Genomic DNA, 27,402 nt, shown 5'->3' with positions numbered 1-27,402 from the left:
GGAGAGGAGACCAGTTCAATGCACAGAATTTGGAGACAACTGCCTGGGTGTGTATCCCTCTTAATAATTACAAACCTGTAATTGGGCAAGTTACTTAACATTCAGCTTCCTCATCGACAAAGTGTGAATAATAACCCTAAATGGCATAGGGTTTCTGTGCATTTTAAAAGTGCTAATATTTGTAAAACACCTAGAACACTGTCTGATACATTGTAAGTATTATCTATGTCTTCATTAAATGTACAAATCAACAAATAACTCCCTTGAATTAATAGGCAGTACTCTGAGGAAGTCAGTGAGTTTCTCTGGGCCACAGTTTCTTCAGCAATAAAATGACAGGTCTGAATTAGCAGTGTTCAAATATCTGTCAGTTCTGACCCTTGATATTCTAAGGATGACCCAGGCACGAACATAAATGCAGCCCCTTTGTAGCACAGGAATAGTCTGAAGAGCTTATATATATATGGTCTCTAGGTTAGAAATATTACGCTATAATTAATCCTCGCAAGAGCTCGGTGACATTGTGGTGCGTTCTCCTGTAATTTACAGATGAGAAAAAGAAGGATCAGAGAGGTAAAGTGGCTTGTCCATGGTGCAGAGTGAACTGAAGGGTTAGGATATAAACTTGTATCTGGTTGAGTCCAAAGCCCTTTTTGCGGCACAGAGCGCAATGATTAAGTAAGACTGGGGATACCTAAGCTTTGGTGTTGAAGATGTAAATAGCGAGGCTAGTTGCATTCTTGGCAATTTTTAGATTGTGGAAGGGGTAGCCTTCTGCATATTTGATAAATCACAATAAAAAGGGTGACCATTACCAAATGGTCTGGGGCAGATGTGTGAAATGAGATGGATTAATATTTGTGCTATGTTGTAAGGGTCTGAATAAAGAATAACACACAGGCTGGGTGCAGCGGCTCACGGCTGTAAGATCAACACTTTGGGAGGCTGAGACAGGAGGATCCCTTGAGGCCAAAAGTTTGAGACCAACCAACATGGACAACATAGGGAGACCCCATCTCTGCATCAAATACAAAAGTGAGTTTGGCATGGTAGCAATGCCTGTGGTCCCAGCTACTCAGGAGGCCGAGGCAGGAAGATTGCCTGAGCCTAGGAGTTGGAGGCTGTAGTCATGACCGAACCACTGCATATCTTCCCACATGACAGGGCAAGACTGTATCAAAACCAAACCAAACAAAACAAAAAACCCCACAAATGCCAGAGGGAAAATACCATTTGGATTAGAATCCACTTGTTTGTTTCCCTGCCTGCCAGGCTGTGTGTTAAATGTGGCACATGGTGGGTACCCAGCCCAGGACTCCATGTGACTGTTGCAGCTTCCCTAACAATTTTGGATACATAAGTGAATTTTTTAATTAGTTTTGTTTTTTGCAAGATGCCGTCTGTTTGTTATCATAAAAACTTCATATTTTATTAAAGAAACAATTGCATAAAATAAACAATCTATGGTTGATTTTGTCGCCTTCACGGAAGAACTGCCATGGGAGAATTTCAGAGCCTTTGACTTCCTCTGTCGGTTTGGAAGGGGAAGATCCTGAGAGGTCACGGGTGCGGGGACTGAGCAAGAGAGCCGCACGCCCATAATGTCATCTCTCTGCCTTGGGCCCCGTTTCTGTGCGCATCCTATCATGTTCCTTCAGTCCAAGCTAATGGCATTTGCTGTGAGTTTGTTTTGACACTGTCACACTGTCCCCAGGGTGGCATTGACAAGCTTTCTTTTCACCTTGGTATCACAGTACCAGATACATTGCTCACGGGTATCAGAATCATTTCACCTTGACACCAAACCCTGGCATCTACAGATTTCAAGTAACAGGCTTCTACTTCCAGGGATAGCTCAGACAGCCCCTCATGCTGGGGCGAGCAGAACATGACAGCCCATCTATTTGGCTGAGATTGCCTTTTTATTGAAGGCCACAGTGGGCCTGCATTTACAGAGATATGCAAATATGTGGGTGGATAAATTTGCTATTCTATTTAAATCAGGTTCATTTGAGCATCTTCTTAAGTCACTCATGTTAGGCACTGGGGAACCAGCTATAAAAAAAAATAAGACAGTCTGGGTCCTCATGGAGCATCCCTTTAAGAGGAGATGCAGAAATCAAACCAATACTTACACCAACAAGCAAGTCAGCTAGAATAATGCTCTACCATCCAGGCCCAGGAAAGAAAAGCACATCAGAGAGGAACAGTGTGGTCTGGGGAAGATTACATTCAGGAAATATTCAAGACCACTGGGTCTGTGTCAGGGACTAGGTTGGCAGTCTGTTCTCAAGGACGTCACATCTACTGCTTGTAAAAATGCAGTTATGTACCAGGTGCAATGGGCAGTAGAGGAAGCAGTTCAATGGCAGGCCTGGAGAAGTCAGGGATAGTTTCCAGGAAAAATAGCATGGAAGCTGAGGCTTGAGGACAAGTGTGCAATGCCAACTGGCCAAGAGAGCAAGAAGGGAAGGAAATGCATAAGGTGTGGAGGCATGAGAGAACATGGAATCGATAGGATGTAGTAGGAGGCTGGTGTTGCTGGAACATGAAATCTGAGGGGAGGAGGAGAGAAGAGGAGCAAGATTTGAGGTGGAGAGGTGGCAAGGGCAGTCCATGGAGGTCTGTGAGCATCCTGCTGAGGAGTTGCCAGCTTCAGTCCACAGATGAGAGGGGTCATAGAAGAACATGTTAAACTGCAACACTTAGCTGTGGCCCCAGCTACTGGGGAGGCTAAGGTGGGAGGATCGTTTCAGCCTCTAAGGTTGAGGCCGCAATAAGCTGCAATTGCGTCACAGCTCCTAGGTAGTCCGGAGGAGGAGGTGATGGTGCTGGTGCTGTTCTCTTTCTCTCCCCCTTCCTTCTTTTTAAATTGGCCCTTGTTGAATACATTATAAAATTATGAGTTTAGTTCCTTGTTTTAATAAGCAATTCTTGTGAACATCATAGGTCCTCCTTGGCTATTTGTCCAGTGTGTGAAGTCACTCTTCTGCACATGACCCTGTGGCCCAGGCCCGCAGAGGTAACTGGAGAAGGAAGTCAGAGCCTGTAAACCAAGAAGGACCTCTTAGCATAATTGAAGCCGGTGGGTCTTGAACTGTGTTAGTTGGTGGCCCCTGATCCGTGATCTTAAACTGCAGCAGGTAAAGGGAGGTCAATGAGGTGAGGCCAGGGCCTTTCCTTCCTGCACCGAGGACACCTTCTTTTCTACTAGGCTTGCTACACCCAGAAGACTTTGCTTACAAGGAAAAGAAACCAACCCTAGTTAAAAAAAAAAAAAAAAAAAAAAGATGCAAAAAGAATTCAATGGAAAGATGTTGTTTCATTTACAGAATTGAAAGAAAACCTCAGCAACTAGGTCTTAATAATAAAAAAGTAATGATAAATAATAATAACAATAATAATAAGCATATATTGAGCATCTCCTGTGTATCAGTTGTTACTCTAAGAGTTTTATATGTATGAACTTACTCTTACAAAAATACTAGACAGAGGATACTATTATGATCCCGATTTTATAGATGAGAAAACTGAGACTCAGAGAAGTTAAGTAACAAACCCAAGGTCACACAGCGAAGAAGCAGCAGAGCTGTGATTTGAACTCACAAAATCTGGTTTCTGAATCAGTACTTCTTACTACTATGCTAAAAACTGGAAGCGAGAAGGTAAAGACTAGTGATCTAGGTAGAAGAAAATAAAGCACAGGCTCTTCAAGGAAGTGGCATGGAGGATGTACCTGGCTGGGGACACCTGCCACCCTGCAACTGAGGAAGGTGAGTCTCTTGCCTGACAGGTTTCCCAAATTTACTTGGAATTGGCGAGGGTCACTTCTCAAAACAAAAGCTAAACACAATATTTCACATTAGATGTACTTTATTTATTTTTGAGATGGAGTCTTGCTCTGTTGCCCAGAATGGAGTGCAGTGGTGCAATCTTGGCTCACTGCAACCTCCAACACTTAAGTTAAAGCGATTCTCCTGCCTCAGCCTCCCGAGTAGCTGAGACTACAGGCACTCGCCACTACTCCCTGACAATTTTCGTATTTTTAGTAGAGAGGGGGTTTCACCATGTTGGCCAGGCTGGTCTTGAACTCCTGACCTCAGATGATCCACCTGCCTCGGCCTCTCAAAGTGCTGGGATTACAGGTGTGAGCCACCATGTCCAGCCTCGATTCATTTTGGAACAATAAACAAATAAACAAGTAAGAGTTCCCCTAATAGAGACTAAAGAAATTATCCCCAGAGCCCTTTTAGTTTGTTTATAAACAAATAAAGATAAAAGTGAAGTTGTCAGTATGAATTTAAATATGTTATTATCTATGAGGGCAGCTTTTACATACAGAAAAAATATTTAAGGTTGGTTTCTAAAAATGTATTAACATGAAAATAATAAAATATCCACTTTCCCTCAGGTTTTAACTTGAATTTGCAAATTCATTTAAACATAGACGATGCTTTAACCATCACTTGCAACAGGTCCCTTGGTCAATGTTGAAATAAACTTAGCTAACTTTATGCAATGAGTTCAGGTAACAACTAAATTCATTAAATTGCCCCCAACGTTTAAAATGATATAACAAGCAAAGGTAGTCAAAACATCTGGTTCAACAGATAGGCACAGTGGCTCATGCCTGTAATTCCAACACTTTAGGAGGTCAGGATGGGAGAATCGCTTGAGCCCATGAGTTCAAGACCAGTCTGGGCAACATAGTAAGACCCACATCTACAAAAAATTCTACAAAATTAGCCGGGCACAATGGCACTCACCTGTGATCCCAGCTACTCAGGAGGCTGAGGTGGGAGGATCACTTGAGCCCAGGAGTTCAAGGCTTCGGCGAGCCTTGTTTGCACCACTGCACTCCAGCCTGGGAGACAGAGTGAGACCCTGTATCTGTTTTTTTTTGTTTTTTGTTTTTTGGGTTTTTTTTGAGACAAAGTCTCACTCTCTCACCCAGGCTGGAGTGCAGTGGCACAATCTCAGCTCACTGCAACCTCTGCCTCCCAGGTCCAAGCAATTCTCGTGTCTCAGCCTCCTGAGTAGCTACAGGTGCACGCCACCATGCCTTGCCAATTTTTGTATATTTAGTAGAGACAGGGTTTCACTGTGTTGGCCAGGCTGATCTCGAACTCCTGACCTCAGATGATCCTCCCGCATCAGCCTCCCAAAGTGCTGGGATTACAGGCATGCACTACCACGCCCAGCCAAAATCTGGTAAAGTAATAACTAGGCTTACAGGTAGAAGGACTCTTGAGTTCTTTTAAACAATCAAACATAGTAATTTTTCTAATATTTTCCTTAAATTTTTTCAATGAAAAAGCATGTCTAAATCAAATTACTACTCAGTTACAAATATGTCAAAAACTTTTCTAAAAAATTACACAGAACTCAAATACCAAACATAAGCTGATTTCCTGTACAGTGCTATTTCTGTGATTTACTTTCTAAGTGCTATTTCTGTGATTTACTTTCTAATCTCTCCATATAATTAATTCTAAACTTTCCCAGCATGAAAAGATAAACAAGTTGTGTTTAACATCACAAGAAAGTTTCATTCTGAACTCATGATCTATCAGGCTGAGATTTTCTGCTAGGACACAAGGTCTAAGGTATAAGAATAACTTTTTCTTCATCATAGTTGGGCATATTCAGTCTTCTCTCTAGTTACTTCTGGTTACTATGGCAACAAGAAACTCCAAATCCACACATTATAGATGAAACTAGTTTTTGCAACCGTGGCCTGATCTAAGTTTAGTAATCCAACCACTTGTACCCTGAAGCACAGACTGCTAATTGTCCCCTAAATGCCAGTTCCCCTCGGCACATGTGTTCCCGGGATAAAGGCTAGATGTACTAGCATTGCTTGCAACTAGGCAACTAAAAGAAGACTGAGGGATGAAATGTAAGAAGTAGTGTTGTGAGTAATATGTAAAATTGCCACGAAAGGTAAAGATCATGTTCTTCTCTCTCTTTCTGAATGCCTGGAATAAAGATTTGATTGCTGGAGCTGCAGCAGCCAACTTTGGACTATGAGGTAAACTTGGGGATGAATAGTATTTATTATTTACTATTGCAAAACAACAAGGTGGATGAACCCTAGGTCCCTGGAACTGTAAAATGCCATACCAGCCTTGTCCACGAAGACTTATAAAAGGACTATATTAACTTCTATCTAATTAAGCCACTCTTACTTTGAATTTTCTGCAGCAAAACTTAATCCTAATGACTGCAGACACTAGCACATGATTTGTAGAGATGACATTCTGAGACTTTGCTCCCACTCCCCACAGGATTGTTCACTAGTGAGCTGTTTGGCTGCTTGATACAATTCAGCCTTCTCCCCATGTCTGGCCATAGAACACAGTCCTAAGGCACCTTAATGATTTAAATGGTTTTACCTTATTGATTCCAAAATTAGTGGCAGGATATCACATCTCCTAGAACTGGGGACATAGCTTCCAATGTAACTTCAAGATAGATTTAGTTGCCTCCAGAATCATTAAATGTAGATCATTCAAGGCAAGAAGCTAACATTATTATATATCATATATAGTTTGCAGTTCAAAATTCGTAAGTCAACAGCAGAATATTTGGTAAATCATATACTTAAAAATAGCAATAGCTATTTTTAGTAAGTTGACTAACTTACTGAGCACTTACTTTGTCCCTGGCTCATTTAATACATCACCTTATTGAATTTTGCAACAATCTTAGAAGATTCATTCTAGCATCATCTCCATTTTAAAGACAAGAAAGCTAAGACAGGCCAGGCACAGTGGCTCACACCTGTAATCCCAGCACTTTGGGAGACCGAAGCGGGCGGATAACCTGAGATCAGGAATTTGAGAACAGCCTGGCCAACATAGTGAAACCCAGTAAAACCCCGTCTCTGCTAAAAATACAAAATTAGCTGGGCGTGGCGGTGGGCACCTGTAATTCCAGCTATTTGGGAGGCTGAGGTAGGAGAATCGCTTGAACCTGGGAGGCAGAGGCTGCAGTGAGCCAAGATGGCACCATTGCACTCCAGCCTGGGCAAAAAGAGCAAAACTCCATCTCAAAAAAAAAAAAAAAAGAAAAAAAGAAAGCTAAGGCTAAACATCTTGCCCAAGTTCCTACAGGCAGCTTCATTCCACAAACCACTAAACGATAGAAGTTCTCCTTGGCTTGGCTTGGCTTGGACTTTCTCTGTATGGTTTTAACTATCAACAACAACAAAAAAAAAAAACAAAAAAAGGAAAAGGAAAAGGAGAAGATTTGAAGGTTTAGTCTCAAAGAAAGTTAACCTATTAAACTATAAGACATCCATATACTTTTTTTTCCAGGCCTCTTTTCTATTTCTTTTTTGGAGACAGAGTGTCACCCTGTCACCCAGGTTTGAGTGCAGTGGCACGACCTTGGATCACTGCAACCTCCGCCTCCTGGGTTCAAGCAATTCTACTGCCTCAGCAGCTGAGACTACAGGCTCGCACCACCACGCCTGGCTCATTTTTGTATTTTTAGTAGAGACGGGGTTTTACCATGTTGGCCAGGCTAGTCATAAACTCCTGACCTCGGGTGATCTGCTCGCCTCAGCCTCCCAAAGTGCTGGGATTACAGGTGTGAGTCACCGTGCCCAGCCCTCTTTTATTTTTCAACAACATATATGAATGTCAACTTCGTTCTTTTTGAGCATGGAAATCTTATATCCGAAATTTGGATATTCATGCTTGGTTTCAACTGGGAAAAATAACCTGCTCTCCCTTGCAAAAAATAAAGGGACGGGACAAGCTCAAAATTTTAAGGCTATCACCATGGGCACATATTGTTTTTGTTTTGTTTTTTGTTTTTTGAGACGGAGTCTTGCTCTGTCACCAGGCTGGAGTGCAGTGGCACGATCTCAGCTCACTGCAACCTCCGACTCCCAGGTTCAATGATTCTCCTGCCTCAGCCTCCCGAGTAGCTAGGACTACCGGCGTGCGCCACCATGCCCAGGTAATTTTGTATTTTTAGTAGAGACAGGCTTTCACCATGTTAGCCAGGATGGTCTCGATCTTCTGACCTCGTGATCTGCCCACCTTGGCCTCCCAAAGTGCTGGGATTACAGGCGTGGGCCACCACACCCAGCCGGGCACATATGTTAAAAAGAATCACAGGGCTTTCTTCCCCAGAGATTTGCAGTTGGCCTGGCAGATTTCTGATACTTGGCAACTCTCAAATGATGTAATTTTCCATTCTCCTTTATAAAACATTTGCAGATATGTTGACAAGCATAATGCATATAAGAAAGATACTAAAATTAGTAATAACCATCCTTTATTGAATGCTTACTGTCTGGCACTGAGCTAGTAACTTTTTCTATATAATCTTCCTTAAAATGACTGAGGCCGGTACCACGATGCCCATTCTGCAGTTGTAAATCCGAAGACTCAGAAATGTAAATCACCACCGGACGCGGTGACTCACACCTGTAATACCAGCATTTTAGGAGGCTTAGGTGGGTGGATCACTTGAGGTCAGGAGCTCCAGACCAGCCTGGCCAACATGGTGAAACCCATCTCCACTAAAAATACAAAAATTAGCCAGGCGTGGTGGCACATGCCTGTGATCCTAGCTACTCATGAGGCTGGGGCCAGAGAATCAACTGGGCCCAGGAGGCGGATGTTGCAGTGAGCCAAGATTAGACCACTGCACTCTAGCCTGAGTGACAGAGTGAAACTCCATCTCAAAAAATATATATATAAATCACTTGGGGGGGGGCCATGGTGGTTTATGCCTGTAAAAGCATAAACCACTTTGGGAAACCGAGGCAGATGGATCATTTGTGGTCAGGAATTTGAGACCAGCCTGACCAACATGGTGAAACCCTCTCTCTACTAAAAATACAAAAATTAGCTGGGCATGTGGTGCATGCCTGTAATTCTAGCTATTCAAGAGGCTGAGGCAGGAGAATTGCTTGAACCTGGCAGGGAGAGGTTTCAGTGAGCTGAGATCGCGCCACTGTCCTCCAGCCTGGGTAACAGAGGGAGACTCCATCTCAAAAAAAAAAAAAAAGTAAATCACTTGACTAGCACATCTGGTGAGCTGCTCAACCACACATGTCTGAGCCCAGAGTCCTCATCCCCATCCTCTGTGCTCTGCAGCTTCCTGCACCAGGCAGGGCTGCATTTCAGTTTTCCTTGTCTGATCTCTCACTCAATCTCCCAGGTTAAAGTGCTAATTTTCAAATGCCATCAAAGTATGATATAGAACATTTTTGATCCCTAAAGAGCCCCATAATTTATTTTCAAGAATGAAAGTGGTAACCTTGGGGTCTTAGACAGATTTAAAATCCAGTAATTACATTCTGACTAAATGACTTTACTTAGAGGTAAAATCATAGAAGGACTATGATGTTGAGTTGCAAGATTTCCAGTTGTAAGAGCCCTTAGAGAGGACCTAAGCCAGTGTTTTCCATCCTGAGAACAGTTTGTCCAAATGGCAACCCAAGCAGAATCACACACACACACACAGAGACACAATTTCAGCTGTCTTTATCTGCTACTTTGCTTTGAATGTGTGTGTCCTAGTAAATTTCATACATCGGAACTTGAAACCCAAGGTGATGCTACTATGAGGTGGGGCCTCTGGAACGTGAATAGGCCATAAAGGTGGTGCCTCCTGGATGGGATCAGTGCCCTTACAAAAGGACTTTAGAGAGTGAGTGTGCCCCTATGTCCCTTACACCATATGAGGACCCACAGTCTGTCTCTCATCTCTTCCACTGTGTAAGGACACCTAGATGACATGTTCTGTGATCCAGAAAGTAGCCCCTTGCCAGTTTGTCATCACCTGGATCTTGTACTGCGCAGCCTCCAGAACTGTGAAAAATAAACTTACGTTGTTTATAAACGACCCAGTCTAGGATACTTTCATTATAGCAGCAGAAATGAATGAAGACATTCATTGTCTCTTACCTTTCTTACCTTTTCTCATAGCTCCTAGTGCTTCTCCTTTGAAGCATCTTTCATAATGATGATGATGATGATTATTTTGAGACAGAGTCTCATTCTGTCACCCAGGCTGGAGTGCAGTGGCACAATCTTAGCTCACTGCAGCCTCCGCCTCCCAGGTTCAAGTAATTCTCCTGCCACAGTCTCCTGAGTAGCTGGAATTATGATGCCTGCCACTGTGCCTGGCTAATATTTGTATTTTGTAATGACGGGGTTTCACCATGTTGGCCAGGATGGTCTCGAACTCCTGACCTCAGGCGATCCACCAGCCTCAGCGTCCCAAAGTACTAGGATTACAGGCATGTGCCACTGCACCCAGCCCCATAATGATAATTATTCATTGATTTTGTAATTCCTGGCATTCTCTCCTACAATGTCAGCCCTCTGAAGCACACACAGTGCCCATCTGGTATGCCACTTCATGCCCACCATCTAGTCCAGGGACGGACATCCAGCAAACATTCAATGAATACGTGCTAAATTGATTGATGCAGATGGGTGTCCAATGTGGAACCCCTCAGGTTCCATAGAGGATAGTTGGAAAATCCTGATCTAACTTAACCTTCTCATTGTACTGATGAGAACATTGATGTCAGAGAGGGAAACCGTCAGAATCAGGTGGCTGCAAAGCAGCAGAGAGAGGACTTGAAGCCAGAACATCTTAGCAAAAAGACTGCCTTGTCCCTTTGAGATTTATGCATGGGTGGCTGAGGACTGGACTGTCTGTGAGTGTGGTCGGCCCAGCCTCTACAGTCATGACAGAAGGCACTTGTTTTAAACAGACAGATTCCTGGACTGCACTGCAGGTCTCCTGTTTTAGTCTGTTTGCACTGCTCTAAAAAAAATACCTTAGACTGGGTAATTTCTAAACAACAGAAATGTTCTTCCAGCAGTTCTGGAGGCTGGGAAGTCCAAGGTCAAGATGCCAACTTATTTGGTGTCTGGTGAATACCTGTTCTCTGCTTCATAGATGGCACCTTCCAGCTGTGTCCTCACACCGGGAATGGGTAAATGAGCTTCCGTGGGCCTCGTGTATGAGGGAAGTAATTCCATTCTGCTCTCATGATTTCCTCAACTCCTAAAAGCTCCACGTTAATATTATTGCACTGGTAATCAGGTCTAAACATATGAATTGCAGTGGGACAAAAACATTCAGATCTCAACGTCCACTGAATGAGAATTTCCTCGAAAAGGGGTTCAGGGGTTTATATTTAGAATAAGCCTCCTGAAGTGGCTCTGGTGCACGTTAAGGTTTGAGAAGCAGAATTCTAAGGGTTTCCTGTCTGACTCCCAAAGGTAACTAGAGGCTCAGCCAACTGAAATCCTCTTACTTGGGTCTGACTAAAGAATCATGGACCTGGGGAATTCACTATATAAAGTCATGTTCTTGAATGAATTATTCATTCCATTAGCCTTTCCTGTGAATCACCATGTCGGCAGGGCCCCAGCCTTGGCCCTCTTTTCATTTTCTGCAATATTCCCAGGCAATCTCCTCCACATCTGGCTCCACCTCCGTCTGTTGGCTGTGAATACAGTCTGGCCCCCAACTCCTGAAAATGCAGCTGCCTGTAACTGTATATGACTTTCTAAAACGTGGCCACAGACTCTTTGCCATTCTCCCCATCAAAAGGAATACAGTTCAATGAAGTGAAGCTACCTTACTTCTGGAGCTAGGCCACAAGAGGTACGTGGCTTCCCCCTGGTTCCCCAGGGAATCTCACTCTCACAGTCTAGCCCCCTTGCTGCAAAGAGCCCAAGGCATGTGGAGAGGCCACATGGACATGCTCCAGTGGGCAGTCCCTGCTGCGTCCAGCTCTCAAGTCAGCTCATTCCTGATCCTACATACATGAGTGAAGAAGCCTCTAGGTGACTCCTGTGAGTTACCCTCAGCTTCAAGTCTTCCCAGATATGGTGGGGCAGAGACATGTTATCCCTGCTGAATATCATCCAAATTTATGACCCACAGATTCCATGATCATAATGAAATATCAGTTATATGTCTCTGAATTTTGGGATGGTTTGTCAGGCAGGATTAGTATCTAGAACCAGCTGCAACTAAATGGTGCACAGAAAGTACTGTGACAAACAAAAATGATACTGCCTCTTCTCCTCCATCCTGGCAGATGCCCCATTCTGGAGATTGTCACCATCCACTGAGTGTCGGTGAGGGTTGTACTTGGGTTGCAAGTAACAAGAAACCTCCATGTGATATCTTGAAGGACTAGGACTAGGGCTGAGTATTGTTGCTGTCTTTCTTTCTTTCTTTCTTTCTTTCTTTCTTTCTTTCTTTCTTTCTTTCTTTCTTTCTTTCTTTCTTTCTTTCTCTTTCTTTCTTTCTTCTTTCTTTCTGTCTCTCTCTCTCTCTCTCTTTCTCTTTCTTTCTTTTTGTTTTAGACAGAGTCTTGCTCTATCACCCAAGCTGGAGTGCAGTGCCGTGATCTCAGCTCATTGTAATCTCCACCTCCTGGGTTCAAGCGAATCTCCTGCCTCAGCCTCCCAAGTAGCTGGGGTTACAGGCATCTGCCACCATGCCTGGCTAATTTTTGTATTTTTAGTAGAGATGGGGTTTCATCATGTTGGCCAGGCTGGTTTCGAACTCCTGACCTCAAGTGATCTACCCGCCTTCGGCCTCCCAAAGTGCTGGGATTATAGGCATGAGCCACCCAGCCCAGACATTGTTGCATATTTTCTTTCACAAAACAGAGAAAAGATCCCCAGATAGGATACTGCTGGCATAGATTCCAGTGCTCAAGAATGTCTTCAAGGATCAAAGAGCTTTCTATCTTTTAACCCCATATTTCTCATGCTAGTTTTGCCATACTAGATGGATGCTACCTCTCCAGATACCACATGCATGTTTAAAACAAAACAAAAACAAAACAAAAATAATTCTGTTGCCAGAAAGAAGTAAGAAATGGATGCTAGGGGGCAGGGTAATTAGCAATGCCACTGCTTGCTCTCATGGAAAACAGAAATACAAGCTTTTTCCTTCTCCTCCTGCCCCTGATTGAAATGGTTGTGATCTATCTATTTCACCTTCTTCGAAGCTCATCTACCTCTTTTTAGGCTTCTGCCACGTCCTTAGGTCAGAGCCCTGGCAGCTCTTAGATGATTGAAATTATGGTCTCATTGCTTCTCGTCTGGACATATGGCCACAAGGCTGCCTGAGGTGTCTGCCTAGCATGCAAATCTGCCAACGCTCACCATGTAAAATTCTCTGAGAGCTTCTGACTGCCCTCAAAACAGAGCCAGACTCTGGCTCTCAGGGTTCTGCTGGCTTAGGGAGGCACCACACACACTAGGCTTGCACACTCAGTTCTCGGCGAAAGTCCAGGGAACCTGACCCCAGAGGTCTCACTACACCCATTTGTTACCGTGTCACAGCACTGCCCAAATGTGGAGAACTAACTGGAAGTTTGTCAGTCCCCCGTCAAACTGTGGATTCCCTGAGACAAGGAATTATGTCATGTCTACCTGCATGGCTTCAGCACTTAGCACAGTATCTGGCACAGAGTAGATGCTCAAAAAATTTCTGCTGAATGAATGAATGAAAGAAGGGAGGATTGCACCTCTCCTTCAGGATCTGTCCATCGAACAGGAAACAGAGCCTAATAAGCACGTAACTGCAAAGATGCAAAGTGGTGACAGATTTTAAGGGAGACCCAGTAGGGATAAGCAGAAGGTATGAGGGCTGCACAGGGCCAACAGCAAAGGCCTCATGTGGGGGCAGCCCTTCCACTACCCACCCCCACCGCCCCCGCTGCCTCAGGAAGAGCTGTGCACATTAGACAGGAGGGGATTCAGGTGGTGGACAGACAGCCTTCCAGGGAACTCGTGGTCCATATGCAAAGCCAGGTGGTGGCTCTTCTAGAAGGAACGATGGGTGTTCCATTAACTGGTATGTGTGGAATGCAGGTGCAATAGGTATGGCAGGACACTTCAAATATTCATTTGTGGTTTTTGTCCACTATAGATTCCCATTTCCCCCATTTCAAGCCTGCAGTCAGGCCCTTAATGTTTCCTTGCCCCAAGGACTGCTACCTTAGGGAAAATTAGAAGTTACTAAAGGTCTAGCTTTTTGGAAATCAAACTTAAATCCATTTACATGAAAAAAGGGGACAGGAATCTGCTTCTGAGAACACCAGAAAGAAAAGGATGAAAAGGGTTTCCAGGGCTGGCCGTCAGCTGGAGCTACAGAGAATGGAAGTCATCTGCTCCAGAGGTGGGCATGGAGATGTCGGTGTCCCTGGTTTAGTGGGTTGAATAATGTCCCTGAAATATTCATGCTCACCAGGATCTTCAGATTTTGACCTTATTTGGAAATAGGGTCTTTGCAGATGTAATCGGTTAAACAAGTTGAGATGAGGTCACATAGAAAAGCATGGAACAGTTTCTCTCTGAGTCTCCAGTAGGAACCAACTTTTGCAACACCTTCATTGCAGCCTCCTGAACTGTGAGAAAATATATTTCTGCTATTTCTGGCCACACAGTTTGTAGTAGTTGGTTATGGCTATCCTAGGAAATACATATATCTGGGCTAGCTGGACCCTATGATGAGGAAGCTTAGGAACCATGATTTTTATGGATCTCACAGCCTAGGACAGTGGGAGGCACTGCAGAAGCAGTGAGGATTGCCAGGAGTCAGAGTTCCCTCACACCAGGCCCTGCATTAGCCCTCTGGACTTCTGTATATCTTGGGGGCTTCACCAGTCCAGCAAGATAGAGATCTATGTTGATTTTAAGAACTTAACATACAAGTTAACCAGAGCTTCTGGGCCAAGTCATGCCTGCTAGTAGAGTGTTTGTAAAGAGGAGTATTGGAAAGAAACAAGTGAGAAACATACATTGGGACCACACCAAGGAGGGTCTCAATTGCTAGACTCAGAAATTCAGACTTACATCCCTAGGCAATGGGAAGTCACAAACGTTTTAAGGGTTTTGAGCTTGGAAATGACTTGAGGGAAGGAGAGGGGCTTCAGGAAAATTAATCTGACTGTCGTTATCAAGTGTTTTGTTGCAAGTAACAGAACTATGACTTAAAGTGGAGTAAGAAAATAATTTTATTGACTCACGAAACAGAAACTCCAGAACAGACTTCATGTATTGTGTGATTAGGACTCTGAACCTAATATTTTATTTGGCTTTCTTCATGGGCACAAAGATGCCTCCCAGAGCAACTGTGTTAAAAATGATCTTTTGTTCATGTCCAGGTAGAAATAAGCTATATTCAGGGCTTACTCTTAGAAACTTTTTTCCTAGGAGACTCAATATATTTATCTCTTTATCTTGGTGGTCCAAGTAGGGATTAAAGCTACTCATTCATGAGTTGATTTTTGACAAAGAGATTAGGGTGGGTAGGATGGACTGAGACTAATCAGATGGCTTAGCATAGATTTCGGGTCTAAGACCGTCAGGAGTGGCTTAATGACAGAGATACATTCCAAGAAAAGCGTCATTAGGCAATTTCATGGTTATGCAAACCTCACAGAGTTCACTGTAATACAGCCTCAGGCAGGACCTTCAGGATGTGTTCCAGGGAAAGGCACTCTTACCTTGGGGGATGGCAACTCCATGCATGTTACTGCCCTTAAAGACCTTCCTGTGGTTCAAGATATGCAGTGAAAGAGAGTGATATTGAAGACTGACGCTGTGTGGGCCTAAGCTGATGTGGGTATTTGTGTCTTAATTTTTAACAAAAAAGTTTAAAACGTAAATAAATAAATAATCTGTAAATAGAAAAAAAGCTTGTGAAATAAGGATATAAAGAAAATATTTTTAGGCCAGGTGCAGTGGCTCATGCTTGTAATCCTAGCACTTTGAGAGGCTGAGGCAGGTGGATCACCTGAAATCAGGAGTTCAAGACCAGCCTGGCCAACATGGCAAAACCTTGACTCTACTAAAAATACAAAAATTAGCCAGTTGTGGTGGTGTACACCTATAATCCCAGCTACTTGGGAGGCTGAGGCAGGATAATCACTTGAACCTGGGGGACGGTTCAAGTGATTGAAGATGGCTCATCTCGCAGTGAGCCAAGATGATGCCACTGCACTCCAGCCTGGGCGAAGGAGCGAAACTCCATCACAGAAAAAAAAAAAAAAAAAAAAAAAGAAAGAAAATGAAAATATTTTTAGTGCAGCTGTTCAAAATGTTTTATTTTAAGCTAAGTATTATTATAAAAAGTTAAAGTGTATACAGTATAAAAAGTAACAATAAGCTACAGTTAATTTACTATTGAAGAAAAACACATTTTTATAAATTCAGTGTAGCCCAAGTGTACAGTGTTCATAAAGTCTACAATAGTATATGGCAATGTCCTAGGCTTTCACATTCACTCACCACTCACTCACTGACTCAACCTAGAACGACTTCCAGTAACACATGCTCCACTTACGGTAAGTGGCCTATACAGGCATACTGGTTTTATCTTTTATGACGTTTTTCTATGGTACCTTTCCTATGTCTAGATACATTTAGATATATACCTACCATGGAGTGACGATTGCCTACAGTATTCAGTACAATAACATGCTGTACAGGTTTGCAGCCTTCGAGGAATGGGCTAAACCATATAGCCCAGGTGTGCAGTAGGTTTTACCATCTAGATTTGTGTAAGTACACTATGACGCTGACACAGGGATGGGGATGAAATTGCCTAACAACGCATTCCTCAGAATGTATCCCCATCACTAATAGACTCACAACTATGTCCATGGTGGTTTGCTTGGTTTGCTTCTTTTATCCTTTTATTTTTTTTTATTTTTTTTTTTTTTTGTGCTTTGAAGCTCCAGCTCAAAGGGTGTTTTTTGAATCCTGGATTTGCTTGTAGGCAGATAATGCACCATGAACTTTCCTGTCTATTAGTGAAAACCTTTCAGTTTTGGTGCCAATGTTTTCAGACTTCTTAAGGAGCTTGTTGGAGCCTGAAAAAACTTCTGCTACACCCTTCGCTGTGAGTGTTCTTGGGAGTTCTTTTTTCCTTTCTCCTGCACTTTCTTTTCCTTTTACCTCTTCTTCAGCTATGCACTCCTATTCCAGTTCCAAAAGCAACCCATTAGTCAATTCCTCAGGAACTCTCTCTAGGAATTACTCAATGTTATCCTCATCCATACCCAGGTTAAAGTTGTTTGCCATCTCAACCACGGCCTTCTTGATTTTTGCAACTTCCTCATCCTTGGCAAATCCTTTGAAGTTATTGACAAACCTCTTGCGTGTCATCTTCCAGGTGCCATTCCTACAGTCCTTAGCGACATATTGATGCTGTTCAGAATTTCATCAGAGTCTTCTCAGTGTCTTCCTCCACTGCAGTATGGCACCGGGCAAAAGTCCTCCCTCCTCAGGTAGTAGAACTTAAAAGCTGCTATAACTCCTTGATCCATTGTGTGGATGAAAGAGGTGGTACCTGGAGGAAGAAATATCACTTTGATATTGGGATGAAGATCACCAGTAAAAAAGAGGACACGTGGGAGCATTATCAACAATAAGTAAAATCTTGAAAGATGGATCATTCTTCAAACAGTGCTTTTCCTTTCACTGGTACAGCAAGGCAGGACAGCACCCTGGAAAAGGAGCTGCATCCACTATGACTTCTCACTACTCCTGTAGCCCACGAGCAGTATATGCTTAGTGCTATGCTTGAAGGCCCTGGGGTTCTCACTGGGCCAGATCACAAAGGATTTCAACTAGTAGCCTGTACCATTTCCCCCATGCAAGACTGTTACCCTGTCCATCAAAGCCTTGAAACCTGACATTGACTTGGCTTCCTTATAGATAAAAGTCATTTCAGGCATCCCTTTCCAGAATAAGGAGGTTTCATCCATATTGAAGATTTGCTCTGGCAAGTAAATTTCCTCCAGTCAGCTTATCTACAGTTTCCAAAAATTCTTCAGCTGCCTTCACATCAGCACTCACAGACTCACCACTCACTTTCATATTATATAATAAAGAATGACTCTTCAGTCGTTTAAACCACCCAAAGCTAGCAGTAAATTCAGCATCCTAGTCAAATCCAGCCTTTTCTTTCAACATCACAAACTTTCTGTTTTGGCTGGGATCATCATGGGGCTGGGTGGGATACACTTGTGTGTCAGTCTAGTCTTCAATCTGGGTCATAGGAAATGTCTCTATATCTAGTATAGGCCCTTCTTAAATTGTTGATAGTCCCATTGCCTTCAATGAAGCAGATAGTTTCAACTTTTGTCACTTTGTTCTTCTTCTCCAAGATTGTAGCTACGATGGAATGCGACCTACCTGCCTGGCGAGCAATAACCATCACCAATTTTCCACCTCCGTGGTCTTTAATCACTTTTAATTTCATTTCCAGCTCAATCACTGATATGGTTTGGTTGTGTCCCCACCCAAATCTCATCTTGAATTGCTAGTTCCCATAATCCCCATGTGTCACGGGAAGGACAAGGTGGAGATAATTGAATCATAGGGGCAGTTTCCTCCATCCTGTTCTCATGATAGTGAGTTCTCATGAGATCTGGTTTTATAAGGGACTTCTCCCTTCACCGGGCACTCATTCTTTTCTCTCCTGCTGCCTTGTGAAGAAGGATGTGTTTGCTTCCCCATCGGTGGTGATTGTAAGTTTCCTGAGGCCTCCCAAGCCATGCTGAACTCTGAGTCTATTAAACCTCTTTCCCTTGTAAACTACCCAGTCTCAAGCATGTCCTTCTTAGCAGTGTGACAATGGACTAATACAGTCACTTAATGTGGCTTCTCTTTGGCAACATTAGCCATAGATTCTGTATGCTTAGGGACCATGAGGAACAAAACAGCAAGAGATTAAATCAAGCACAAGAGAAAATGATGCAATCAGGAAAAAATGAGATGAATAAGGCTACTGCCGGTATGACACAGAATACTGTTTTACAGTAAACTCTGGTTTTTATAAGCAGAAGCAGCACACTCTAAAATGATTGAAAGTATAGCACAGTAAATATATAAGCCTGTAACATAGCTGTTTATTATCATTATCAAGTATTATGTACTGTACATATTATGCTCGCCATACTGGCAGTGCAGTAAGTTTGTTTATACCACCATCACCACAAACACATGAGTAATGTGATGAGTTGACGTTATGCCAGCTACACCACTAGGTGACAGGAATTTATCGGTGCCATCACAGGGGACCACCGTCATATGTGCATTCCTTTGTTGACCAAAACGTCATTATGCAATGCACAACTGTACATGTGAAAAATGTAGCTGGGTTCTGCCAAATAGTTTTGCTACCTCAAATGTCTGCCAAGATTCTCAGAGTCAGGACCATGTCTCCTACATTCCCTCTAATGCAACATCTCCTGGAGGACTGTCCTTCTGGATAGTCATTCATGAGGTGGGCTCAGGCTGCCTGCGCAGTCCATTCTGTGTTGGATTGGTGATTCATGACTCTGTAGATGAGGCCTGTCAGTTAGATTCCTCTCCTGGAAAAACTAAAACACCTGGTGGAACCACAGTGGGAAGTGAAGCTGAAAAGATTGTTTCCACAATTGCCAGGATGCAGAAAGGCTGGGGCCATAAACATGCAGAAAACTTTAGAACAGACCCCAGGATTTAACAGAGAAAGCCTGTGGGCAGAGAGAGAACAGAGCAGAGAGGGGGAGGGCGGGCAGTGGTGGGGCCAGGAGGGAGACAGAGACACAGAGATGGGCTCTCTCTCCTTCCAGCTTGTTTTCAGCTTCATTCGGCACATCTTTACATTAAAACTCTTCTTTTCTAAGGAAACCTGAGTGAGTTCCTCACAGTCCCAAGAGCCCTAAGGAAAACACTGTCTGAAACACAAAACACCATGTGCTGTGCCCGCACCTCTGAACTCATCTCTCACAAGTGAGGCAGCCCTTTTCTTTTCTGCACAATCACCCAAATGGGATCAGAACCCATTAGGATCTTTCCACTCTGCTGTGCCAAGAAAGGGGGGTAGGGAAAGGATGAAATCAATTTCCTTAACCATCATTACTGAGAGCTTTGCTGGTGCTCCAAAAAGGTAGGAGGTGGCAGCATGCAGTAAATCAATGTCAGGGCTCCCCAGGGACCCGCTGTGCAGACACTCCCAGTAATGACTGTGACTCCTTGTTCTCTGGCAGGATGTGATGGGAGATACACTCAGGGTGACAAAGAGAAATGCATGCACACACTTCTGACATGCAACCCCTGGAAGGGGTCTTAAAAGGGGGTGTTAAGAGTGCTACTTGCATGGAATGTCACAACTCAAAAAAAAAAAGGAGAGGGAGAGGCTGTCCCTGTTACCTGGGAAGAAACATAACAGAAAGAAAGTGGGGCTTTCAGAAAAGGCCTTGCCCAGGTTAACCCTTCAGAGATCAGCTAAAGATGCATCTGATGTACAACCTTTTATTCAAATAAGGTGGTGATTTATATGTGTTTCACCATAATGTCAATTAATAAGGAATTTCCATCTCACTATAGAGTCATCCAGGAGAACTTCCAAGACATGGTCCTGAAGCCTCCCTCCAACCCTGAGAATGTTGGTGGGCATTTGAGTTAGCAGAACTATTTGGCAGAACCCATACAATCTACACTATTCATATATATAGTCATGCATTGGATGACATTTCGGTCAATGATGGACCACATGCATATAAGACAGTGGTCTCACAATACACTAATGTAGCTGAAAAACTCCTGTGCCTAGTGACCAGAACATCAGCTCAATGCATTACTCACGTGTTTGTGGTGATGCTGGTATAAACAAAACTACTGCACTGCCAGTATTGCACATATAATACGTACAGTAAGAACTCAGCTAAAACTGAGCTGCTTTTGGTTCTTGGCTGCAAAGTGAAACAGCTGGATGACCTGGGGCTCCTTACTTGCCAAATCTGATCTTTTTTCCATAGAATCTACTAGGATATATTAGTGTAGTCTAATATGAGTATAGCATTTTCTATTTTTCAAATATGTTCCCATACATTATTTGATCTATACAATAAACAACACTTTTGTTATTTCATCCAAAAACTCTTTATTGGCCCAGATGATATTCCCAGCCAAAGCTAAAAGTCTGGTGCACGTTAGAAGCTCTTCCTTGCTGGAAGACGCTGCTGCTGGAGGGGACAGTAGCTGATGCAAGTAGAACTCTCTGCTCCCCTCCTCCCATGCACACAAGCAGTTTGTAGATGCAGTGAACACCTTGACCCGAGTTTCGGAAAGAGAAAAGCCCACAGGATGTGTCCAGGCAGACAGAAGGGCTCACCCCTTCTCTAGAACTCTATCAAAAACCAAGGGCGTCAGGCAAGAGGTCTCAGAGCAGGTCCAGAATCTCCTAAAAGGCTATTCATCTTTTCCTTTCCTTTCTAGTAGTTATTTTTCTCATTCTCTCTCCTCCTCCTTTTAAAAGCTGGTTTCTCTTCTACTTTTCTCATCCCTGAATATTTCTCCTTTTCTCTCCCAAGTCCCTGAAGTCTTCCCAAACACCCTAGCCCCCATCCTCTAGGGCAGGTCATCTTCCTGCCATGGGCAGGGACCTGGCACTGGAGAAACCCACCATCTACACAGTTGACTTACTACATGTCAAAGACAGTTCCAAAGGTTCTATGTGTACGAATTCACTAACTGATCACAACAGCTTTATCAGACTGACACTTCTTAGGTCGGTTCTCACAGATGAAGACACCGAGGCACAGAGCCACCTAGGCTGGGAGGTTCAGTCACTAGCCCAAGCTCACACATCCGTTGAGTGGCAGTGCAGGATTTGACCCAAGAAGTCTGGCCATGCGGGCCCTGGCCTGAATCCCTGTACTACAGCAGCCCTCTGATGAAACAAAGGCCGAGGGACTCTCCCCTTCCACTGCAAAAGGCTGATCTCTCTCCAGCTGGAGCAAGGGGCGCTGGAAGGATGCAATGACCCTAAAGCCAAACTGTGCCAACTGTGCCTCTTTCCTCTAACATTCCTCCGAAAAGTTGCGAAAGAGGTAGTCTCAGTAAGCGGCTAAGAACCGTAAAACCAGATTTACATGACTTGTATACAGCATTTAGCATGAAAGCCCTGCACTCTGCCATTCAGCAAAATAAGTCTCCACCGCCCCCGCTTCCCTGTAAAAAAGGGAGGGCTAAATAACTGCAAGCTTAATCCGCAAACCCCAAGCCCCAGCCGCAGCCTCCGCATCTGGAAGGAAAAAGCGGTGGCAGGTCGGGGCCGGGACCAGGGCCGGCCGCAGCGCCCGGCTCTGTGGCTCTGAACGAGGTTCTGGCAGCAAAAGTCCTCCAGCCCACGCTCCTCCCTTCCCCCTCCCTAAATCCCACCTCGAGTCCCGCGCCCTTAGAGGAAATGGGTGGCTCTGCCCGGTCGCCAGCAGGGGATCGGCCCCTTCTCCCCACCGTGCCCCCGACTCGAATTCTTCTGGGCACTGCCATCCTCTCGGTGAGTGCCCGTCTTCTTCCTGAAACGGACCCCAGTGGCTCCCGGCCCGCCCGGGCGCTCTTCCTTAGCCCCGCCAGCTTGAGGGCGGCGTCGGGGAGCGGGGGGCTCCTCTCGGGGCGCCGATCAGGTCCCCGCGCCGCCGCCGCCGCCTCCGGCGTCTCCCAGGCTCGGCCTCTGCCGAGCCCGCTGCGGTCCACGTGGCTTGGCAGAGCTAAATTCGGCTTGCAGGAAGCCCGGAGCTAGGGGAAAGCCGAGCCGGGGAAGGGGGGGTGGGCGGGGCCGAACGGAGGCGCCGGGTCGGGAGGGGCGGGCACTGGGCGGAGGAAGGGGAGGGCCGCGCGCAGGGGAGGCGCTGACTGGGCTCTGGAGCGCCCTGGCTCCCGGCCCCGGCCGGCCTGGAAAGGCGGCCCCTCCTTGGTCGCCCCGCCTTTCACTCCCGTTACACCCGGGGGAAGGTGTTCCCGAGCCCTCTCCCACCCTCACCCCGCCTCCTCGCTTCCCCGGCTCCAGCCTCCGCCGGCGGAACCCACTATGCCAGACAGTTTCGACACTTTGCAAAGACAAAGAGCCCTAGACCGGAGGGAGGAGGAGGAGGAGGAAGAAGAGGAGCGGAGAAAGAAGGAAGAGACGATGTGAGCTGGGAAGGGGGCGAGTGTCTGGGACACCCACACCCCTTTATTCTCCTCCGAACCCCCTCATGCCCAAATCCCGGAAACTCCAGCGTGTCTCCAGCCGTGGTGAGTGCGCGCGCGGAGGCGAACCCTGCTCGGGGTGCGCGGGGGCTGCGTCCGCCGGAGTTGGGGCTCGGGCAGTTTCCTGTGGATTCTCGGAGTGGAGGGTTGATTGTCTGGACCCGGGAACTGAAGGGATGGGGAGGGGACTAGGAGGGTGTGACTGCGGAGCTGGGACTGAAGACCCTAGGATTCATAGTGAGACTCCTTCCTTAGCCGCGGCGACCACCCGGGGCTTTGGGAGCGGAAGAAGGTCGGGGTGGAGGTTCGGGCTTAGGGGTCTTTGGCCGACACTGGAGGAGCTGCCTGGAGCTCTGCGGGGAACCTACGCCAAGTCCCGGGCAGCGATTCCCGAAAGCAACCCCAGTGACATTGCACCCGGCACCGGGCTGGAATCTCCCCCGCTGGGGCCGCCCGTGGGAGGAGATCTCGCTGGGTGGCCGGGCTCAGGCGCTCTCGAGCGGATTTGGGGTCACAGGCTGGGACACCGCGGAGGCCGCCAGTGTCTGGAGGAGCGGCCGTGGGACAGTATCCGGATCGAGTCCCCCAATCCGCTGCCAGCAGGCGAAGACCTGGGAGGGGGGTAGCGCCCCGCGGACGCCTTCAGCGCACACTGCTCCGGATCTGGGGGTGAAGTTGGCACCCGGGACAAGAGAGCTGAACGCGGCGTGGCGGACAGTGGGGGACGCGGGTGGGCCAAGGGGAGCACGGCCCAAGTAGTGTTAGTGGCAAACTCGAAACTCCGAATCCGCCCCAACCCCCTGAGGCGCCGCAGCTCCCGAGAAATAATATGACAAAAGTTAACAACTTGCCTGTGTCTGTCGTGTATGTGACCTGCGTGGGGGCAGGGCCACCCCTTCTGGGAGCGCGCGGGGACGGACAGCGGTGACACTGGGGCGAGGCGCCCTGGTCAGGGTACAGTTAGTTTGAAATGGGGACGGTGGCGCAACTTTCCGCTCCTCCTTTCTCTGCGCGAGTGTTTAAGCGTGACCTTGCGGGAGGAAGCGCGGCTGAACTTGAGATGGGAGTTGAGCTTGCGCCCCGGCTTAGCACAGAGACTCCGGAGCGCGCCTTAGCCTGGCCTTGCAGCCAGGTCTCCCAGGAAGCGTGTGGGTATCCTCTGGCTTTGCTCGTTGTCTGGAGCTCCGACTCGCTCCTCCCTCCTACGCGAGGGTCCTCACCGGCCGTACCACGAGCGGGGCTCGGTGGTGCGTTCCGCTAGGGGACACGTGCGCGCCCAGAAGCGCGCAAGGGGGTGGGGGTTGGGCAGGTCACTGCGTCCCGTGGGCCGGGCGAGTCCCGCAGAGGGAGACAGCCGTGACCCTGGGGGCAGTGACTGGCTCGCCGCGTCCCTGCATCAGGCATTCGCCCGGCTTTCTCGTGATTGTTTCCGGGCACCCCTGGCCTCTCCCGACTTCTCCCCCTCGCGGGTCCCCAAGCCCCGCAAGTTTGCGACGAGCTGGTTCTCCAGGGAGACAGCGAGCGCCCACCCCCGCTCTGCGGCTGGGTGTGTGTGGTGAGAGGAAGAGATAGGAGGAGGAGGCGAGGCCGACTCGCCAACGAGGAAAACGGGGTGAGAGGGGAGCCTGGTTTTCCAGTAGTCGCCAGGGCGCCTGGCACGTCGTAGGTGCTAACACTGTGTTCACTGACAAGGCCCCAAGGTGGAAGGTGCTGGCAGGGGCCGGGACGCCCCCTTTTTCCCTTCCAGTCTCTAAAATGGAGTTCAAATGTATCTGTCAAGCCCTTTGGGCTTCTAGACGTGCCTGGAGCACCTACTACGTGCGGGGCTCAACTTGCCTGTTCCTAGAAGCTGCGGGCGGAGCCTCCTGGTTTTCTTTCCCGGGCGCTGCCCAAGCGCCCGGAGGCTTCGAAAAGGCAAGGTGCACTGCCCCCTGCCGGCTGCTGTGGAAACTGCCGCTTGTCTCTGCGGTGGGGAAGGGGCGCCCAGTGCTGGAGTCCCTCACAGTGCCTTCCCCCACCTCCCCTTCCTGCCCCAAACATTAGGACCCCTGCCGGCTGTTTTCTGAAATCCCATGGTTGGCTGAAATGACTGACGGAGTTTACCACTCCGTGCCCCCCCGCCTCTGCAAATGTCTGGGTACAGCATGCGGTCTCTTCTGGTCTCCAGTCTCTGTTACTTTGGTCACTAGACTTAACCTCTCGGCGTCTCAGTTTCCATATCTGCAAAATGAGGCCAATAATACATTCTCCAAAATACGTTCTGCAGAATAGACAGCGTGTGGCTATAATACATGTAATTAAGTGAATGTGTGTATATATAGGTAGTTCATACTCTATATGTGCGTATGTGTATACCTTGACTTCAGGTCTAGGGGAAAAAGTTCCATCGTACGCTTTTTGCTAAATAAAGAATGAATAGAGTGCTCCTTCTCCTGCCTTTTCAAAATCCCACAAACCGTGAAATTTGCCTTCCCTGCATTTTTCTGGATCGGCATTTGCTGTTTGGGGTGCGATTGGGCAAGGCCAGGGCCTGGGCTTGAGCAGGGCCTTGGTCGCCTACCTCCCTGGCTGGGAGGCCACAGCACCCCACCCAGGGTGAGAGAGAAAAACAGGAAGTGTTGCTAGAAGTGATGGCAGAGGGTTTCTTAGGGGGTATGGAGTCTGTTCCTCGAAGCTCTGCAGCAGCAGGCGGAAACTGCCTTCTGAGCAGCCTTCCTGATGACTATGGACAGGGCTGTGCTGCCCCACTTCCCTGGTGGCACTCACAGAATTGGCTGTCACTGATCTGGAAGCCTTTCTTATGGGGATGAAGTCGTCTGTGAGCTTGACAGGAAGGAGTCCTTCTAGGTCCTGGGTCTTTGGGGCTGAGGTAGATCTCTGTCTCCCCTCCCCACCAAGCAGCCCCCAAGCCAGGACACCACCCAAAGGCAGGCAGTTGACATTGCCCAAGGAGGAGCCCTCTCCCATGTGTGACTCTGAGCCTTCTGATCAGTTAACCTTGCTTGAGTCAGTTCCTGTGTAGAAGGTTGCTGACTCAAAGGGTTTATATTTGGGTAGAGCTTTGGCCAGGGATCTAAACATTAACTCTCACTCTAGGCCCCTCCTACATCACAAAAAGCAACCAGGAAAGCAAAAAATAAAATCCACCAGTCATCTTGTAAAGCTTTCCAGTGAGTTCTGCATGCCTGTGTGCACACACTCCACAGGCCGATGGAAGAGCTGGCCCGGTCACAAAGATTTCTAGAATAAGACTTACATGCAGCTTCGTTCAGCTGTGTAGCCTGTGTGGAAACTTCAGCATCCCTGCTGGCACACCTGAGGAGCTGAGAGCTCTCTTCTGCTCTAATTTGGTCACAGGAGCCCAGACTGGGGCCCCGTGAGAGCCTGCATTTGAGTTCCAGTGGCAGTGCTGAGTTACTTTGCAACTCGGGTCTGGGTCTTAGTTTCACTCTCAAAATGAGAGGCTTGGCTGGGCGCACTGGCTCATGCCTGTAATCCCAGCACTTTGAGAGGCCGAGGTGGATGGATCATTTGAGATCAGAAGTTTGAGACCAGCTGGCCAACATGATGAAACCCTGCCTCTACTAAAAATACAAAAATTAGCCAGGCATAGTGGTGGGTGCCTGTAGTCCCAGCTACTCAGGAGGCTGAGGCAGGAGAATCGTTTGAACCCGGGAGGTGGAGATTGCAGTGAGCCGAGATCGTGCCATGGCACTCCAGCCTGGGCAACAGAGCGAGACTCCATCTCAAAAAACAAACAAACAAACAAAAAAAAAAACGAAGCTTTAGAGTTCTGCTGCCCGTCACTGTGGGTCCATTAAAAGCTTCTCTTTGTGAAGACAGCCACCACCTCATTTATGTTTGCTTCAGCCAGCATCACCCTCAAAACCCTCCTGGTATCACAGACAGCCCTGGCTTGGGGCAGCTGGACTGTCTACTACCCCATGCCAAGGGCATCTCCCTTCTCAAAGAATGGCCAGGACCATTCAGAGCCCACACCCCCTTGGCAAAGTCATTTTCTAGCAGTTCTCAACACTAGATTTTTGAAAGGAGTCTCAGAAGTTTCAGACTCTGAGGTCTGAAACCTGACAGAGCCAGGGTGCCATTTGTGGGGGCTCCCAAATTGGTGCATATTGCAGAAAGAACCCCAGTAATCTCACCAGCGCCTGTTTTGCTTCCCATCTACAAGCTGAACATGACCTTAGAAATCGCTTTGGTCAACCCTTTTGCTTTAATGCAAAAATATTGAGGCTCAGAGGGGAAGTCAATGAACTGTAAAATCTGGGGTTTTATTGTTTATTTGGTCTTGTTATTGGTGGTGGTTGGGTTTTGATTTCATTTGAGCCAACATTTACTGGGAACT

The 27,402-nt window shown here is 46.6% G+C and overlaps 2 protein-coding genes across 14 annotated transcripts in view; one reads left to right on the top strand and one right to left on the bottom strand.

The window, feature by feature from the left end:
• The window catches only part of ST3GAL1 (ST3 beta-galactoside alpha-2,3-sialyltransferase 1), a 145,703-nt gene that overhangs the window by 7,034 nt on the left and 111,267 nt on the right, over window positions 1–27,402 (top strand). For 12 of the 13 annotated variants that reach the window (XM_015146017.3, XM_028852134.2, XM_028852135.2 and 9 more), the window contains exon 1: window positions 22,884–23,084. The gene's annotated coding sequence lies outside the window, so the exon portion shown is untranslated. 13 annotated transcript variants of the gene reach the window in all.
• LOC114680348 (uncharacterized) lies at window positions 16,955–23,451 on the bottom strand. The gene is made up of 5 exons (XM_077942789.1): window positions 23,408–23,451; window positions 23,039–23,207; window positions 22,705–22,917; window positions 22,230–22,586; window positions 16,955–17,364 (listed from the first exon to the last, which is right to left on the bottom strand). The coding sequence occupies exons 1-5, from the start codon at window positions 23,449–23,451 to the stop codon at window positions 17,323–17,325; spliced, it is 825 nt and encodes a 274-aa protein (XP_077798915.1). The 3' UTR covers window positions 16,955–17,322.

The sequence above is a fragment of the Macaca mulatta genome, chromosome 8, assembly GCF_049350105.2.
Source record: "Macaca mulatta isolate MMU2019108-1 chromosome 8, T2T-MMU8v2.0, whole genome shotgun sequence".
NCBI classification, from domain to species: Eukaryota; Metazoa; Chordata; class Mammalia; order Primates; family Cercopithecidae; genus Macaca; species Macaca mulatta.
The sequence above is the reverse complement of the archived record's forward strand: the minus strand, read 5'-3'. Positions and strand labels throughout refer to the sequence as shown.